This window comes from Sarcophilus harrisii, chromosome 2 (genome assembly GCF_902635505.1).
Source record: "Sarcophilus harrisii chromosome 2, mSarHar1.11, whole genome shotgun sequence".
NCBI lineage: Eukaryota > Metazoa > Chordata > Mammalia > Dasyuromorphia > Dasyuridae > Sarcophilus > Sarcophilus harrisii.
This window is the reverse complement of record NC_045427.1, coordinates 559,929,543-559,948,753: the sequence shown is the minus strand read 5'-3', so window position 1 is coordinate 559,948,753 and position 19,211 is coordinate 559,929,543. Positions and strand designations below refer to the sequence as shown.

At 38.5% G+C, this 19,211-nt stretch overlaps 1 protein-coding gene across 3 annotated transcripts in view; it reads left to right on the top strand.

Annotated features, from left to right (window-relative positions):
• The window catches only part of STN1 (STN1 subunit of CST complex), a 51,957-nt gene extending 34,341 nt beyond the window's left edge, over positions 1-17,616 (top strand). For 2 of the 3 annotated variants that reach the window (XM_012541470.3, XM_012541473.3), the window contains exons 8-10: positions 493-615; positions 3,792-3,864; positions 14,727-17,615. In XM_012541470.3, the coding sequence (XP_012396924.1) occupies positions 493-615; positions 3,792-3,864; positions 14,727-14,884 (354 nt within the window). In that variant the 3' untranslated portion in view covers positions 14,885-17,615. Of the gene's footprint in view, positions 1-492; positions 616-3,791; positions 3,865-14,726 lie in introns of all 3 variants that reach the window. The other variant, XM_012541463.3, reaches the window with a different exon arrangement.
• Positions 17,617-19,211: the final 1,595 nt, after the last annotated feature.

Here is a 19,211-nt window from a genome sequence, read left to right as displayed (position 1 = left end):
GTATGTCCATATATTTGGCCTCAGTTTGCCCTGAAAAATGAGAAGGACTCAAAACTAGATGACTTCTAAGATCCCTTCCAGCTCCCCAGCTGTGATTCTTTGAGAACAAGGAAATGGAACTTCTAAATATTAGAGCTGAGACTAATATAAAGCCTTGTCACTCTTGAAAGAAATTAAGAGGCACTGGGATTGCCTTGGGGCTTTTTGCCCAATGGTTTCAAAACAAAAACCCTCAGGCTCAGTTTCGGAGTAGTTACTGGTCCTATACCTCTGGAAGAATGTCTTCCTCAAATGCACTCCTGCTAACCTGCCCAGTTCAAGTTCTCTCCTAGACCTCCCATTTTTTGACTCAGTGTAGAACAATCCTGTCAGGCTAATTCAGAAACCAGTTGGTTTGGGAAAGTTGCTTCTAGGCACAACACAGTGAAGGTATTTTTTTCCCCCAAAGTTTCGTTTCTTTTTTTTTTTTTTCTGATTATTTTCTTTCCACAGGTGAATTTAGAAAGTCGTCCAACTTCCAAAGCAATTCACAACATATTTAAGGAAGCTATACAACTACTACGGAAAAAGGGAATCGTCTTCCAGAAAACGGGTGACTTTACTGATCTATACTATGTAAGAGAGCTATAACCTTATCCTTGTTCTAATACTTCAGGACCCAACCCTACTGGCCATTGGCTGGATCTCAGCTTGTGCTTTAGGAGGATTATTTTTGCAGCTGCTTGGAAGATGGACTGATAAAGAGAGAGACTAGAAGAGAAAGAAATAGATTCAAGAGATATAGTGGATATGACAAAAATTTGTCATTGATTAATAAATTATAGATTTGATTATGGATATGGAGCTTATAGATTGATTGTAGATATGGAGAGTAAGGAAGAAGAAAGACTCATGGATTTAAATTAGAATTGTGAACTGAATAACTGGAAGGAATTAAAAAAAAAACCAAAAGGAAAGTTTGGAGAAATAGACAGGTTGGGATATGGGGGAAGATAATGAGAAGCCTATGGGACATTTATGTGGAATGTCTAGCACTTAGTTGAGAATGCAGAATTTGACTTCAAGAAAGAGATTAAAACTATAAATTTGGGAATCAACTTTAAAGAGCTCATTGAAGCAGGGAAATTAATAAGCTTGCCAAGAAAAGAGGGTCCAGGACATTGCTTTGGGCAACACCCAGAATTAGCAGATGTGATATTAATGTTGAAAGGAGCCTGAGAGAGCAGTCAGACAGGTAGGAAAAGAACCAGAAGAGAGCAGCATAAGGAATACTAAGAGAAGTAGTAGTTTCTAGGGGGAGGAGAGATAGTTGACCATGTGTAAAACTACAGACTTTAAAAATTGGATTTAGTTACCAATTTAAAAATTGGGAAAAAAGTTGGATTTAGCAATTAAAGGAGCACTGGTACTATTGGAGAAAGCAGTTCTTGTTGAGTGGAGTGGAAGCTAGACTACAAAAGAGAGAAGTGAAAGGTGAGATTGTGCTGGCAGTGAATATGGGTAGTTGTTTTGTTTTGTTTTGTATTCCCAAAAAGTTTGGCAGTGAAAGAGAAGAGAAGGGATTTTATTTCCAATCTCAAGGGTCAATTAAAATTTTCTTTAAGGATGTGAATTACCTGGGCATATTTGTAGGCAGCAGAGAAACACCCAGTACATAATAAATTGAAGATGAGAGACACAAGGAATGATTAAAGGAACAGTCTCCTAGAAGAGACAGAAAATGGGATCAAAGGTACATGTAGAACTTTGGGTTTTGCCAAGTGTAAAACCCTTTTGGAACAAAGCAGAGAATAGGGGATGAAGTGAAGCAGTTTTATATTATAGAATCAAGGAAAAGTGGTAGCTCATGATAGATGAACTAGATTTTCTCAGTAAAGTAGGAGACAAGGACCTCTGCTGGGGAATAATTCCCAAGGATCATTCTTTTATTACAGAAAATTTGCCAGGTGCTAATTTCTTTCAGCAATTTCCTGAATTTAGAGAACTTTAAAAAAAAGAGAGCAGGAGAGAGAGAAATTCATTTATAGTATCTTCATTCAACATTGTGACATAGAATCACAAATTTAGAGCTGTCTCCCAAATCTTGTAATCTGTCCACTACACTGTGATACCTCATCTGTTATGTAACAGAACATATGAAAACCTCCCAGATGAGAGGATCTTTCCCTGGTTTGGGGGGTAAACACTGGTAGTTGGTTCAGACTTCTCCCTTATGTTGATTAAGAAACCTGCCCTTTTTTTTTAAAGCATATAATCAGCAGTTACTCCTTGTGAAGTCTTCAGTAGACAGTGGTTCCTGTGGTCATACTTACTTTGTTGTTATCCTTTGAACTCTGTATCCCTCCCAGTCTGTAGGGAGCAGCTACTCCTGAGAGAGCCAAGTGGGTAATTGGGGATGGAGTCAGGGTGTGGTTGGTCGGTGCCACTTCTTCCTGTGAATCACTAGGATCTGCATTGATGGGATACGTGACACCATTGCCATGGTCGACTCTTCCTGCCAGGACTGCTCCCGATGCATGAGACTCGACTCTTTGTAGCTTGTGATTTTCTTTCTTCTAGGTGGTGCAGTGGGTAGAGCACCAGCCCTGAAGTCAGGAGGACCTGAGTCTGGCTTTAGACACTTAACATTTCCTAGCTGTGTGACCCTGGGCAAGTCATTTAACTCCACCTGTCCTCAGCAAAAAAGAAAGAAAGAAATAAAATCCCCTTCTATAGTTTGATGTAAAAGGCTACTGAAATTCCTTCTAATTCTAAAATTCTGTGGCAGACTTGATTTGTGTACTTACTTGGTTGTTTTTCCTATGGTGACTCTTTTGTCTCCCATATTTTGTTAGCTGTTTTTATTCTTCCTACCAAAAGCAAAAGATTATATAATCTGGCAGAAATAGCCTTAGCCTGAGAGTCAGTAAGCAAAAGTCACAAAAAGCAAAAGTCAATTCCTGCCCTTGAGGAGCTGACAGTTTAATGGGAAGACAACTATAAGCAATTATATACAAATGATATATATATACAATAAATTGAAGATAATCACAAAGGGAAGGCACTAACAGTAATGAGGATTGGGAAGAAAGTAGAATTTTATCTAGAGCTTAAAAGAAGCCAAAAATCAAAGATGAGGAGAAAGAGGATTCCAGACATCAGAGACAATTAATGGAGCATCTTATTCAAGAAACAAGTAGGTCAGTGTCACTGGATTGCATAGTATGTAATCAGGGGAGTAAGGTATAAGAAAGTTAGGAAAGGTTAGGGGCGGATCAGGTTGGGAAGGACTTTGAACATCAGAGAATTATGCACTTTTTTTTCTCTTGAAGTTAGGAGTTTATTGAATAAGGGTAAGGGGAGGAAAAAATTGTACTTTAGGAAGATTAATTTGACAGCTGAATGAAAGATGAACTGAAATTCCTTCTAACTCTCAATCTGTTAGGCCAGTCAATTCTAATCCCAGCTCTATCCCTAATTATATGACCTTGACTGATTTCCTCTGTAAATTATGTCTACATTCAAAGAGATGATATGAAGCCAATTCAGAAGAAAGTTGTCATGTAGATACAGAATTATTTTTGTTTCCTTTAATAGCTCAAATGAATCATCTCATAACACAGTGAGCCCTATTGTCCAAGTAAGTCATAAGGATAGAAATGATTTGGTAATATTGAGTGTTCAAAGCATGTTATCAGCAATGGATGGATAATGGAATTCCTTTGGAATCTATTCAAAATATTGACTTAGAGGTTTAGATATCACAGCTTACGTATTAAGAAGCTTTCCCTTTCTCTATATTTCCTTTTTAGGTGACAAGTCAAGATAAGGAACTGCACAAAAAAATCCTCGGTATCATTCAAAATGATTGCCAGAAACCAAGGCGTAAGTTGTACAAATAGATCCTTTGATGATTTAAGAAGAGAACATTGGCTGCCAATGTATATGTAAAAATATAGAAGACAATGTGGTGTAGTAAGGAGGCAGAAGCCAGGCTATATGATGATGAGAAATTCCCTTGATTTCTCTGAACCTTAACTTTTTAATTTCTAAGGTATTAGAAAGGCTAGATGAAGTCTATGATCTTACTAGGCATATTTTTACTGGCAAATGATTGGGGAGGCTCAGGAAGAGAAATTGAAGTGAGTGACCTCCAAAGGTCCTTCAAGCTCTTAGATTTGTGATCCTTTAAAACCAGGGTTCAGATTCTGACCTTTATTTCCTGTAAATTAAATTTCCTGTAAAACCTTGAGCAGATTACTTAATCTCTCAGGGCTTCAGTTTCCTCATCAGAATATAAAATGAGGGGGAGTAAGGAAGGGTAGAGATTAGATTTAGATGTCCCCAAAGATCTCTTCTAGTTCATAATCTGTAATCCTGGGAATGCCAAAGATTCCCTAGTTCTATCATAATTTCTTGATTCTTTTGCCTTTGGAACCAAGACTATTTTCTTATATATAAATTTCAAAGTTAATGAAATTATACTGAGCACTGGCATTCATTGACATACTAAATATGACTTTTAGCAAGGAACAACCATCTTAGAAATTGAATCCTTAAGGGGTCATCTAAGTCTAATCTCCTGGCCCCTTTTGCATACTAATAAGGAAACTGGGGTTCATAGTGGCCAAGAACTTTGCTCCAGGTTGCACAGGTAACATATGGCAACTTGGTCCTCTTACCTCTAAATCCAGTACTCCTTCTGCTATGCCACATTGCTTACCATCAAAGATTGGAAAAGTTGGTTTGGAAAGTAATTTACTTTAAAGGGTTAGGTCAGCCTCTAGTGGTTAAAATAGCGAACTGTAGAGTAGGTAACACCCATATTCTCACAATTACCGAAGTTTTAGTTTCGTTTTTTTCCAAAATACATGCAATGATAATTTTTAACATTCACCCTTAGAGAACCTTATGCTCCAAATTTTTCTCCCTCCCTTCCTCCCATTCCCTTTCATTAGACAGCAAATAGTCTAATATATGTTAAACATGTTAGTCACTTATTCTAAAATCCTTATCTCGAATATGCCACTTTAAATGGTGGTTTCACAAACAATTTAAATGTGTCCTTGTGTGTAGCTGACCTTGGCTGCTCTACACAAGTGAGTGCATAAGGCCTAGCAAGTTCTACAAACAGAAAAGCTTTTGACACACTCTTATCCAAGGACCAGCCTAGGGAAGAACAGAGGCGATTGGCCACTAGGTGATGGATATTTTTTAGGCTGCAGCAACCCATGAAGTAGACAAAAAGCACAGTAATTCTCAGTGTACATTTCAGTTTGGAGGGTACAGTTTCTTGGGTGGGGATGGGGGCAGTATTTCCCATATAATCTCTTCTTCCCTTAACTCAGAACTGTGGAGAGGAACTCGGGAGACATTTCATACCTCTGTTTTAGAAAGGAATAATTCTTCCATTATCACTGAATACCTACTGTGTGCAAATTCAACTGAAAATGTTGGTGGGGAGGAAATGACTTTTCTCGAAAAAATGGCCTGGTATGAGGTTCCCCAGTGACCAAGGCTCATGTCCCTCATGACTTTCTGTCATCTGAAAGTTTCAGCTCCAGAAACTTACTTCCTCCCATGTCTGACTCAGGGGAGAGGAGCATGGAGGTTTAAACTGGCCTTTAAAGTGCCCAACCCTGTTTAGCTTTGAAGAACTGGTGAGCTCACAGTGCAGCAGGCAGGATTGTTGTACTTTAAAGGGAGCACAGAGGGACCTGTTAGTGCAGGGCATTCTCTTGTCTTGTTTTTATTCCCTGGCTCACATCTTATTCTCCTATGATTTCAGAGCCATAGGCACCAAGCTTGTTTAAGATAAAAAGAAAACGTTGCCTTTCTTTTGGGCTCACCTTTGGAATTTTGAATGGGATGATTTAATCGTGATGCCAGAGCATGAATGAGACACATATTTCATTGGAGAAAAAGAGGTATCAGGGTCTACATTCTTCAGGAACTGATGCATACCCATTTGCCACTTAGCTGGATCTGCATGAAGACCAGAATTGATTGAAGCTAGCTAAGAGTCTAGATAGAGAAGCAAATGAAAAAAAAAAAAAATGTGTATCTCACTTCTTACAAAAAACAAATGGCCTTTTGTCACCTGAAGGGATAGCAGTTCTTGGCCATGTCTCACTCAGCTCCTGCAGATTTGTGTCTGCTGAACAGGCTCTGCCAATCACATGATAAATACGAGTCTCATTATTAAGCCATCATTGAATTGACTGAAACTAATAAATTTTTCAGAATCTGAATCCAGTAGGGTGATGAGCTGATACCAGCTATTAAACAATAACCAGCTATTCTCCACCCCCAACAAATTAAAAAAAGCCCAAACCTTCTTAAGAGACTATATTAGAAGCTGATGCTGCCTCTTGAGCTGATGCTCAAGAAATAGTTATTCCATTGTGTTTTATTTTCTCTGGTTAACAGAGAAGGATTTGAAACAATGCTCTGCAATGAGTCTCTTGGCAACAGCTTGCTTAGAACACTAGAATCATAAGAGTTATTTTTATATCATTACTAGAAATGTGAGGCACCTCTGAGTAATGAATGTAGAAGGTCAGCTTCCATGTCCAGAAAACTTGGGTAACCTCTCAGTGCTCTGGACAACTCTCGAGGACTATAAATTGAAAAACAGATTGAGGCCTAAATTGTAGAGAGAGAATTTCTTCACTAGGCGTTCCAGACTGACTTCAGGATGTAATCCAGCATTAGGATAGCTGGTTATAATCAGTTTGGGAACTCTACTATTGCTAGCCAATTCTTCAAAATATTTGTACCAGACTGCAGTTTCATGAGTAACATATTAAGAGTGCCCATCTCTCCAAGGATGGTGTAGAGGCTGAATTGGAGGTTATCTCAGAAGGGAGGCACTAGCATTAAAAGGACCAGAAAAGGCTGCTTCAGTGAGTGGCAGAGATGGGAGTGGAACTGAGAAGTGGGGAGGCAGAGATGGTGGAAGAGGAAGAGCATTCCAGGTGCAGGAGTTGGTCTATGACAGTGGAAAGAGTTGGAAGACAGAATCATGTTTGAGGCACCTGGTCTCACTGGATTGTAGCATGTGTTGAAGGGGAGAAGAGTATAATAAGGTAGAGACTTGTTCACCTTAAATTCTTCTCTCCAGTTTCTTCAATGGAACTTAAAACAATTTAGAGTTTTCTCACCAGTTTACTCATCATCTCCCTAGTGAACTCTCTAATAACTTCTCCCTTCCTTGAACTCCTGGAGTACTAATGACATCTGTGTTTGTTCAATCAATAGTATTTATTAAGTGCTTACTGTACACCAGGCCCAATGATTAGCTGGATGCAAAGAAAAGGCACGGAAACAGTCCCTGTCCTCAAAGAGGGCACATGCATGAATTGGTACAATAAAGATACGTGCCTAGGAGATGGGAGATAACTTTGTCCTGCTAGGGAGGGACCAGACAAGGCTCCTTTAGTAGATATTGGAACAAAGTCTTGAAGGAAGTCAGACACACTTTGAATTATACTTCTCTATGTACATTTCTTATCTCTCTTATTTAACTGCTCTTTAAAGATCAGGATCATACCTTGTTAATCAATAATAGCTTGCACTGTGGCTTGTACTTAGTGAGTACTAAATGCTTGGATGAATTGATTAACAATGCTTTATATTGAACTTTTAAAGAATTCCTGCTAGAGTTGTTCTAAGATTCTCTTTTCTGTTTTCAGAGGCGGTAGTTCATAATATTTGGTAAATAAATTTCTTATATTAAGAAAAACCAACTTTATATAATATTTTAAAATTTGCAAACTTACATATGTTTTATTTGAGCCTCATCTATATGAGATAGTTAATACAGATATTATTCTTTTTTAACAGATAAGTAAACTAAGGTGAAGAAGGTTAATTAATTTAAACAAGGTCACATAGCTAATAAATATGTAAGCTTGATTCATTAAGTGCTGAAATAGAAACATGATGATTAAATAGACCTTACCACTAGTCTTTTTAAATTTTAATTTAATTTTTTTCAATTAAAAAAAATCTATTTTTTCTTCCTTCCTACCCTTACACACCCCAATCAAAAAAATGGGAAGAGACCCTTCTAACAATAAACCAACATGTAAATTTCTGCAATGGCTATGTCTCCAAAAATGTTGTCCTATACTTCACTTTGAGTCCAACATCTTTCTGAAAAGAAGAGGGTAACATGCTTCATCAGCAGCCCTTAAGAATCACAGCTGGTCTTTGTACTGTTAAGAGTTCTCAAGACTTGCAGAGTTGTTTTTCTTTATGATGTATCAAGTTTATTATTGTATATATTGTTCTCCTGATTCATCTTACTTCAGTTTGCATCAGTTCTTTAAAGTCCCCCTAGCTTTCTCTGAAAGCTTTTGTCATTTGTTATGGCATAATAATATTTCATTTAATTTATATTACATAATTTATTCAGCTATTATATCCCCAATCAATAATCTTGAAACAAATCAAGTTAACATTCATGAAACATCTGCTGTATGTGAAGCATTCTTCCTGGTGTGAGAATCAAAAATGAAAAATGACCTGTCCTTAAAAACTTACAGTCTGTTCTGAGAATATCCCTCCTACACAATAAAAACAATACAAAGCAAAGCATAAAGTATGAAAAACTAGACAGAGATCCAGAAAAAAGTGCTTTAGGGAAAATTGAGAAGGACATAAACAACTGCAGCTGGGAAGATCTGTGAAGGCTTTATGATGGAGGAGATACTGAGTTGGACCTTGAAGAGGAGAAAAGGATTTCAGCAGAGGAAGATAATAAGGAGTGAGTTGGAAGGAAGCAGGGGAAAAAGAATGAATCATGGTAGGAAATAGCAGAATAATATCAGACAATGGGTAGTATTCCACTATAATCAGAACCTCAGATACATCAGAGAGAATAATGTGAAAGATAGGTTGGAGTTAGATTGTAGAGGACCTTAAATGTCACAAGAAGGAATTTGCATTTTATCTTATAGACAGCAGAGAATCCTGGAAGTTTTTGAACTGGGAGGAGACATGGTCAGATCTGTGCACTGGAACATTGTGAACAGGAGCAAGTCATTGAAAATGACTCCTAGATCATTGAAGCCAGTGCACTATATCTCAGGATGTACATGAAGTTGGTTTTGATTCATCAAACAGAATCAGCTTTTTTAGATCTTCTATTGGCAGGATGTACAGATAAACTCCAGATAAGCTACTCTATGAATAAGTACCTGGAAAAGTATAAAGTATTAGAATTACTATTATTATTTTCTATGTTTTAAAACCTAAAACCAAATGTGCCATGGAAAATACACCAAAAAATCATGCCTTCTCAGCCAGGTGTCCTCCTCTAGAAGCCATGCAAAGGCAAACCTCCAGTGTGACCATTAGGTTCCCACACAGGGAACAGAGATTGGCTGTTAATCAGTCCCTTGGGAGTAGGAAGGGCACACCTTTCCCTTTCACTAAAATATTTTGCCACTGGCTTTCCAAAGACTAATTGAGAAGTGTTTAAAGATTTTAATGATCATGATCAACTTTTAAAGGAAATAATTTGACAGTACCTGCCATATGTCCCTCAGGGTGACTACAAGGAAAGTGCTTTTGCAAACCTCAGAGCATTTGTATGATTATAATCTGTTATTGATGATGATGATAAGAATGATAAGAATGATTTCAGAACGATTCTGGGTCCCATAGCTCAAATGTAGCTGCAGAATGCAGTGGCTGGATCATCTGAAGAAATATTTTGGCAACCATAGGGACCCATTATAGAGGATCATCTGGGTAATGTGTCCTGCTTTCTAGAGCCCCAAGTTGGGGTGACAAAACATACTGTGATTTCTAGAGCCCCCACACTGGGGTGATTAAAATGTACTGCCCTAGTGGAGAAGTGATGAGATGGGACTCCTGAGGATGGTGGGAAAATGAATCCATTTATTCCAAGGACTTTCACCCTCATATATATATATATCATATAACCAAAGCAACATTGCACATGAGCGAGGGACCACATGAACCACTTGCTATTGTGCGTAGTTTGCTACCTGGTACCACTCTGCCTCAATCATAGCACAGGTTATCACCATCCCCTGACTTCTCAGGAAGGGCGAGAGCCCTTAGGGGAGATGGGGAGCTGGACCAGACCTTGCCAGCAGGTTCCCTCCGGGCTGAAAGGTCTCATACCTCACCCAGAGTTTCCCCACTGACTGTGACCCTCTACAGGGTAAGGAGGCACTTTATGAGGCACCAGGAAGGTTCTGTTCTCTCTTCAAATCCTGTAATCCTTGTTCTGTTTTCGTATTTCTGAACCCATTTTGCTGATCCACTTATATAATTCCGACTGAATATCAACAGCTAGATTTCCCCTATCTGATTCAGAGTCCCCTCTCAAGTTATTTTATTGAAACTACTTCCTTGGCACTCCGGTACTCATTAGAGGGAATGTGAGTTACCTATTTTTCTCAAAAGTTCTCTCCATGTCCTCATCGTGATTCTCACAGGGCACCCACTGACACAGGTATTTACCATTCATCCCTGCTGTCAGTGTGTCTGTATGTTGGAGGGAGAGATGGGAGCTTTGGAAGGAAAGATGATCATTTCAGTTTGTGCCAGTGGTACTTTGTCATTCGATGCTCTCTGATTTAAGCAGTTGCTGCTTAGTCTTTTCTACACTGTGATCCCTTTTTGAGGAGCTGGGGAATCTGCCAGGAGGAATTTGGGATTTCTCAGCGCCCTGTAGCGCGGGGATGGGGACCCAGGAATTCCCAGTCAGCACAGTAACAGGCCCTCAACAACGTGACTCTGACCTACCGACAATTCAGACCTCCCCCTCACCACCTGTGGGGCAGGGGCCAGACTCCCTTTCCCAGATTAACTGGTCAGACATCTTTGGGTACAAAGGGAAAGCATTTATTTAGTCCCAGCAGGGACAAGTCTAGCACACCCACCATGTGCTCAGGGACAGCAGGAAGTACGACACCTGGTTAGGAAAAGACCCGAGCCTTTTCATTAGCTAGTGTCTGCTCCCTGTGGGTCATGTCACTCCCTGAATTCCTGCATCCCAGGATTCTAGGCCTGGTCCTCTGGCTCTGGGAGCAGGGATCGAGTGACTTAGGCCTAGTCTCAAAATGAGAAAACTTCATCCAGTCAGTCCCATTCACTACCCTACTCAGTGAACTCGGTGAAGCTCCAAAAGGCCTGGTCTGTTCTCTGTTTCCCCATTTGCTGGAGTTGTACTGCCCTGGGCTTCCCTCCCCGCAGCCTGCCCGGCCTCGGAGAGCCTGGACCAGTCCTGCCTGCTTGCCCAAGCCCTCCCGAGACCGTCCGGCCTGCGGGGAGGCCTTTTGTCTGCGTGTCAGGCCTTCCAACCAGACGTGAAACACCGTATGTGTCTCTGCCTACGACGCCCGGCAAAGCCCGGGTACAACATAGGCGCTCGATAAGAATTTGTTGGGACGAATGAATGACCCAGTCTCCATAGAAGCAGCCCAGAGAGTTTCCATTGTTAGTGGGTCCTCCAAAACAAAGTGGGAATGGTAAACAAAATCGCCACTAGATGGAAGCATTTAGCAAGCATTTCTTCTTAAAGGTGGAGCAACCCATACGTAGTAACAGCAGGAAGTGACCGAGGCCTTATGTGGTGATCTAACCTTCCATTTCCCAGAGGGCTTGGTGGGAGCCATAAACGGCACGCTGACCACATCTGCAATGGCACATGGGAGCCGATAGCATTGGGCCATCCTAGAATCAGGACCAGAGCTAATTCTGATAGCATCTCACAGCAACCCTTCGAGGTGGATGGTGCTGTTATCCTCATTGTAGAGATTAAAAAACAAGCTGAGACAAGTAAAACGATGTGCTCAGGGCCACATGGCTAATATATCTTCAGTGGGATTCCAACCAGGTTCAACATCAGGTTGCCGGCTGCCTCCAATAAGACAAAACTGTAGTAGTGATAAGTGTAATGGAGAAGGGGGGCAGGTGCAGCTGGACATGGAAGGCATGGAGAGAAGCTCGTATTATCATCTCTGGCCAAAGTGAGAGGACAAATATCCAGAACGAGAGAAGTGACTGTAACTCTTGATTCCCATAACTCCTGACTCTCTGTCTTGGGGATTTGACATGACAACTGAAGGTCATCAGAGCTTTCCTTGGTCAGGGGTGGAAGGTTACGTTGGGAACATTATTATACAAAGAACATTGGGCTTGGAGTCAAAGGATGTATTTAAATCCTAACTTGACTCGCTATGCATGTCCTATTTGACAAGAAATTTCATCTCTCTAACGCCTGTTCCTCACATGGAAACTAAGAAATGGCATGAGCTCTAACATCTTTCCCAGTTTCAAATGCTTAAGACCAGCTAATAAAGTGAGGACCTCAGGCAGTTTAAGCCCTCTCACTTTCCAGTTACTTTCCCAACAGTTTACTTAGAGAAGTGAAGGGTCTGACCATAATGTTCTCCAGGACCATGATTGGTTATTGCAGTTAATCTGACACAGTTGGCTTTTAGTGTATTTGTTTACATTAATGTAAAGACAACATACTTTCAAGAAAATAGGAGATATATTAGTAATTATTGTTATTCAGTCATGTCTGATTCTTCATGACCCCACTTGAGATTTTCTTGGCAAAGAAAAATACTAGAGTGGTTTGCCATTTCTTTCTCCAGCTCATTTTACAGATGAGGAAACTGAGACAAACAGGGTGAAGTGACTTTGCACAGGTAGTCAGAGTCTGAGGCTGGATCTGAATTTACAGGGGTGAATCTTCTTGACTCCAGGCCTGGTGCTCTATCCGCTCTCCCACTTAGCTTCCCTTATGGGACATTGGAATGGGCATCAAGACTTAGGCTCTAGACTTGGCTTTGTTTCACTACATGGCAAGAGTTTGGACAGGTCCCTCTCTTTAAGCCTCACTTTCTCCATCTATAAAGTCAATGAACTAGGTCATATTTAAGGTCCCTTCCAGCTCTAAAAATCCTTAGGATTATACTAGAAAAATTGCAGGAAGAAAGAACATCATTAAGTTATAGTCTGAGTACTGGAAGGTTGTAATTATTGAATCATTTCTGTGTTTGATAATTTTCCAATAAGTTCCTAGGAACAGGTTCTTTGGGTGAGAAGTTCAGGTAATGATGAGGGAGGATGGCCTAATTCTTCTCATCTTTTTCAATGGAGCTCAGTAAGAATGATCCTAGAACAAGTCATTATCCTGCTGTTACTTTTCTCTGATAATTCATGTTCTGAAGATTCTTGCACAAGTGGATAAAATAATGGTCTTTTTAGTGGAATAAAAATATTAGAATGTACATATTTACTTAGCCTTACTAGAAGCATCCTGGTTACATTTCCCTTAAGAAATAGATGATATACATTTCATCTTATTCCTATTTGATTTTTTTTTTTTGGCAGGTTGAAACATTTTTAAAACTTTATTTTTCTGGGGGTTAGGGTTGTGTTTGTGTGTCTGTTTTCTTTCCCCACATAGCTAACATGAAATAACACACACACACTCTCTCTCTCTCTGTATATATATATATATTTCTCTGGAGGAGAGTATGAGGAAGTAGTAAGGGAGTTCCTGTTTTATTTTAATCTCCTCTGCCAAGTCTTCATGATTTGTAAACATCATTTAATGTCTCAAGTCATCCCAGAGGTGATGAGTATTTGGTCTGGTGACATCTATTTAAAATGTCATTCTTAAGTATTTATGAATCATTATGTCCAGGAATTGTGGACAACAATTTGGTCTGGTTCTAATACATTTTATTGGATGATTTTTTGAGGATTTTTTGACATATGCTTATGGTATGGGGGTTTCGCTGTTATCTGATACATGAAGAATAGTCAGTTAATAATCAAGTAGTAAGTGCTTATTAAATGCCAGGCATAACGCAGAGCACTGAATCATGAACATTCACTAGATGATACCCACTACCAGGTCATCTCTTACTAGGTATATGGCAGATGCTTGATTTGTACAGTCTGCAGAGATGTGCTACCCATTTATTATCATTATTAATGATATTTATGTAGTGCTTCAATGCTTACAAAGCACATTATCAGATTCAATCCTCTCAGTAACCCTGTGAAATAAGCAGTACAGGCATCAACCCCATTATACAGATGAAATGAAGTTGTGATCACAGAACTAGTACATATCAAAGGTGGGATTTGAACCCAAATCTTCCTGACTACATCCAGTGTTCACTCCATTAGACCACACTGCCACAAGCACAGTTTACTTCAATTCAGTATGAGACGGAAGAGCCATTTTTTTAAATAGCATTTTATTTTTCCAAATACACACAAAGATAGTTTCATCTTTGCAAAACCTTGTGTTCCAAATTTTTCTCCCTTTCTCCTTCCCTCCTCCCCAAGAAAGCAATCCAATATAGATTGAACATGTGCAATTCTTATAAACCTTATTTCCATATTCATCATGCTGCACAAGAAATTTGATCTGATCAAAAGGGAAAAAAAAGAAGGAAAAACAAACAAGCAAACAACAACAAAGGTGAAAATACTATGCTTTGATCCACATTCATTCTCCATGATTCTCTTGGTAAAAGTGGATGGCCCTTTCTATCCCAAGTCTATTGGAATTGGCCTTGAATCACTTCATTGTTGAAAAGAGCCAAGTCCATCAGAGTTAATCATCTTGTTCTCTTGGTTCTGCTTGCTTCACTCAGCATCAGTTGGGAAGAATCCTTCTTAGGTAAGGATTTGCAGACATGTCCCGGCTTAGCAGTCTGTCTCTTTCCTTCCAACAGATTCTGAGAAGGGTTGCCATTTCCTTCACATCTTGACCTGTGCTCGCCTGCATCACGACCCCAACATGAGTGAGGCGATGCTGCAGAAGGTTTTGGATCTCCTGGAAGACAAGAGTGAAATAGTCAGCACAATGGAAAGATACTACACAGCGTTCTGAGAGAAAGGAATTAATTCTGAGGCAAGATAGCCTCTTAGACCAGAGGACAGGGACAAGAGTTGTACCCATCAAGAAATCTGCTTTTGAAACAAGTCATCTCAGGGACGTAGGAGATGGAATTCTTTTATCACATTTTAAAATATTTAAATGGCTCCAACTTTGGTAGAAAGTCACTTTGCACTGGAATATGAAAGTAATTATTGTTGAAAATATAGTTTGATCTGTGTCATTTAGTGACCTCTAGTTTGTAGTGGGGAGAAGGGAGATAGCTTGGAATTTAAAATGTAACATAAAAATTAAAACTATTTTTTTTAAAGAATACTGTTTGATCTTGATTGTTGTGAATACACAAACCCTTCAACAATCTATCCTGACTTTATAAATGTCCATATGATTCAGTGTGTTTCAATCATCACCAACTAGAGTATTAAAATAAAATTGGTGGATTGCTAAGGATGACCCTGAATTAATGTCCCTTTGCCTTGTTTAACTAGGGACATTCCCAGCTAATGTCTTTATAGTATAATCAGTTCATTCAGGAACTTAAAAAATAAAGCAGCAAACTGCACAGCTATTGACTTTAGCATATAATTCACAAAATATCCCAAGTTCGCAAGAATGGGCTGTTTCTCACACAAGACACTGTCTTTCCAACGTTTTACATTTTTATTGGCTGTCCCCATTTTGCTTCTGCTTCTTGGCTTCAAACTGAAAAAAAAAAGTCTTTTGCAAGAATATCCCAGTTTTATTTCTCTAGTTCTTCTCTTTGCTGATTATCAGTTTATTTTGTGTGTATCATTTGTGCATAGTTCCTTATACATTGGTCTCCCCCCATTAAACTGTAAGCTTCTTGAGAGAAGGAATCATCTCTTACCTTTCTTTGTATCCCCAGCACTTAGCTTAAATATCTGGCTTGTTTGATGACTGACTGACTCTTAACTATAAAAGAATTGCTTGTCTAACCTACTGTCCTAGACTAGTCTTCCAGCTACTGACTCAAGATCTCCAATCTCCAAGGATGTCCTACCCTTTTCTTCCTGAGACAGCCCATTCTAGCTTTGGATAGCTCTAATTATTTGGGTTTGTGTTTTTTTTTTTCTGTTACTAAGTTTAAATTCGCTTCTGTGATTTCTACTAATTGCTCATACTCCTGCTTTGTGGGTCCAAGCAGAAAAAAAGGTACTTCCTCTCCTCAAAGAGAGCTTCACATACTTGCTGACTCTTATCATGTACCCCTGAGTTGAGTTTTCTCCAGGCTATAAATAACCTTATTCTCTTAGTTAGTCCTCCTAAGTGGCAGGGACTCAAAAAGTCCTTCACAATTTTGCTTACCTTCAACTGGGCCACTCTGTAGCTGATCACTCAGAAGGAAAAGACATGGATTCTACTCCTGGAATGGATGACACTTGAAATATGTGCTCAAGAATCCATTCTGGAAGAAAAGTGCAGTTTAGGTAAGAGTCATTGCAACACAGTGTCTTGGCTACTCAATTATCAATTATCAAAGCCAAAGTTAATATATTTTAAGACCTGTCAGTTTTCAAGACACCAGACAAAGTTCTCAATATGTTCTCAGACAGGTGGAGTCATGCATTGTCATGGGGGGAATAAAAAAAAATCCAAAGTATGTACCAACTTGTCCTAATGAGGAGTCAAGAGATCCATGTATCAGTCTGGGGGAAAAAATAGGAGAAAGAATTGGTGTTAATTTCAATTACTTCAAAAAAGGCACCATTGTATTTGTCTCATGTCTTGTAGCCTTTCAGTTTTGATCTAATAAACTCAGGTGTCTCTGCTAAAAATTACATTTGTCTAGAATTATGCATCTTCTCCAAGTTAAAGCTGAATGATTTTCATTTTCAGAATTAGAGCAGAGGAAGGAAACAAAAAACAAAACAAAAAAAAAAAAAAAACAGCCTTTTAGATGCACTTAAGTGTGTACATGCTGAAAGTTAGTACCAGAGCTTTCTACTATCAACATTAACTTGTCTCTGTCCAATGCATAATTAAGCAGTTATCCAAACAGAGCCATTGCTAGCAATTTTTGCACCTGGGCCATTTGGCATAAAACAAGTTGGAAAATGGAGTATAGTTTTCAAAACACCAGAAACTTTAACATGCTCAAAACAGGTAGAATCTTGCATTACTCAGAATAAATGTGAAAAGGGAGGAAAATCTGAATGATGCAGCAACTTGCCTTAAATGGTGAGGGATAAATAGCATTAATTTGAGACCTGAAAAATGACTATATACCTCAGGCCATTTAACAGTGTTGGTGGAGTAGAAAGACTTAGCAGTATCCTATCTTAACTATTTTTGAGCTTGGGTTTTTACATACTGAAAAACTGCAGGTAGCCAGCATCTCAAATTTCTATACCCAGTGACAGAGCTCCTGTCATCTTATTCTTGTTATAGTTCTAATTCAAATTGTAGAAGTAATTCTGAAGTTAGAAAGAGGACCTGTAGAATTGGTTCTTAAGTGTTTGGAATAGTTTCGAAATAATATGGTCAAAAGGGGAATTATATGTTCTTAAGTATTTCCTCTCAATTCTGACATTTTCTGGGGGGGAACCCCATGTTAATAAAAAGATTATATCATAAAAGGATTGAGAAACAAATGTCTATCTTGCCCTTAGTAGGAAAGCCCTGAGATGAGGCACTATAGGGAAGATTCCCTTATGACCACTGGCTTTCAGCTTTTTAATAGTAAGAATTTATGTAACACCAGAAGGTTTGTACAATGCTTTACATGTTATTTCATTTGAACCTTTCAACAATCAAATGAGGTAGATGCTATTGTTTGTCCCTTTTTTTTTTTTAGTAGATTAGGAAACCAAAATTGACAAAGGTTAAGTGACTTGCCCAGAGTCCCAGTTAATAAGTAAAGCAGGATTTAAATCATTTTTAAATTCAGCACTTGAGCTACAATAGCACCTTCCTGTTTAAAATCCAAGAATCCAATGTGTTTTCTATTCCTGTAACATTTAGAAAGCATTGAAATTGTTAAATCCTTTATAAAAGTATCACAGTAAGCAAGGAGAAACATTCAACAAGCATCATGTCATGCCTTAGCAATCTATAAGCACATGTTTCAGGTTGCATGAAATAGGTTATATAAGACCAAAAGAAAGTACTTGCCATTTGTTCAAGAATTTGCTTGAAGCTCTTGGATTGTATCCATAGGGTACATAAATATAACACATTTAATTATCTGTCTACTTTTGGTGTGCAGAATGCTGGTCAAAAAGGAACATCCTTTCCCTCCCCTTCCCACCTTTCTTCTCCCAAAAAAACCCAGTAATGAGAAGCCAAATTGGTTCCAGGGCTTAAAAAAGAACACATTTTTTCAATGGATATTATGTCTGCAAATGTTTATTAGCTTATTTGCTAGAAATGACATTTTATAAGGATGGTCCAAAGAAGCATTTTTATTTGTTTATCAAATAAATATGAAACATAGGGACAGATCTTGTGAGTGGTAAAGGCCTACATAGGGAAACTCAGAAGAAAATGAAGAAATTAAGACTGTGTACAACTGAACTGTTGATTATCATTTCTGTTAATTACAAGGAAAAATAATATAGTGAAGCTTGAAATAGGAAGCCCAAAATCACAAAAAGTTAATTTTTTAAAAAATCTCATTTTTAACCAATCTTTTAAGTAAAAAAAACAAAAATAAAAACAAACAGAAACCAAAATGTAGATGTCTCTTAACTCTAAATCTCTAACTAGTGGGTCTATGTTTATTAAGTGTTCCAGAAATGGTAACTCAGAGTACAACCTGATTCCCTTATTTGCCCCTTAGATCTTTAAGTCAAAATTTTAATAAATAAGCTCAGATCCACATTTTGGAGCCAGAGGAACATAAATCTGGATCTGAGGCTGGAAGGACTTTTCTAATGAATTAAAGTGATAAGTCTTAAGTCTTAAATGTAAGATACAGAATAAGAAGTTTTCATATCCATGGAAATACCCATCTTTCCTGACAGAGCCTGAACTTGTCAAATTTCAAATATTGTGGTAAAAACCTAATTTGTATAGCCTCATTTGGAAATAAACTTGTATGTAACATAAGGCTTTTTTGATAAGTTGCTTAGTTTGCTGAACTTTGAATTTTTTTTCTCTTTCTTTCTTTTTATTCTTTATTATAAGGGATGACTCAGCTATCTTGAAGGAGTAAAGGGGAAATGGGGAATGCAATCAGAATGAACAGAATTAGTTAAAACTCTGAAAAACTGTTATTTTATTGGTTTGTATAATGATGGATACTAGCACATTCCAGTGGGTCACCATTTCAACTATATACTTAGTTCTCTGCTTTTGAACC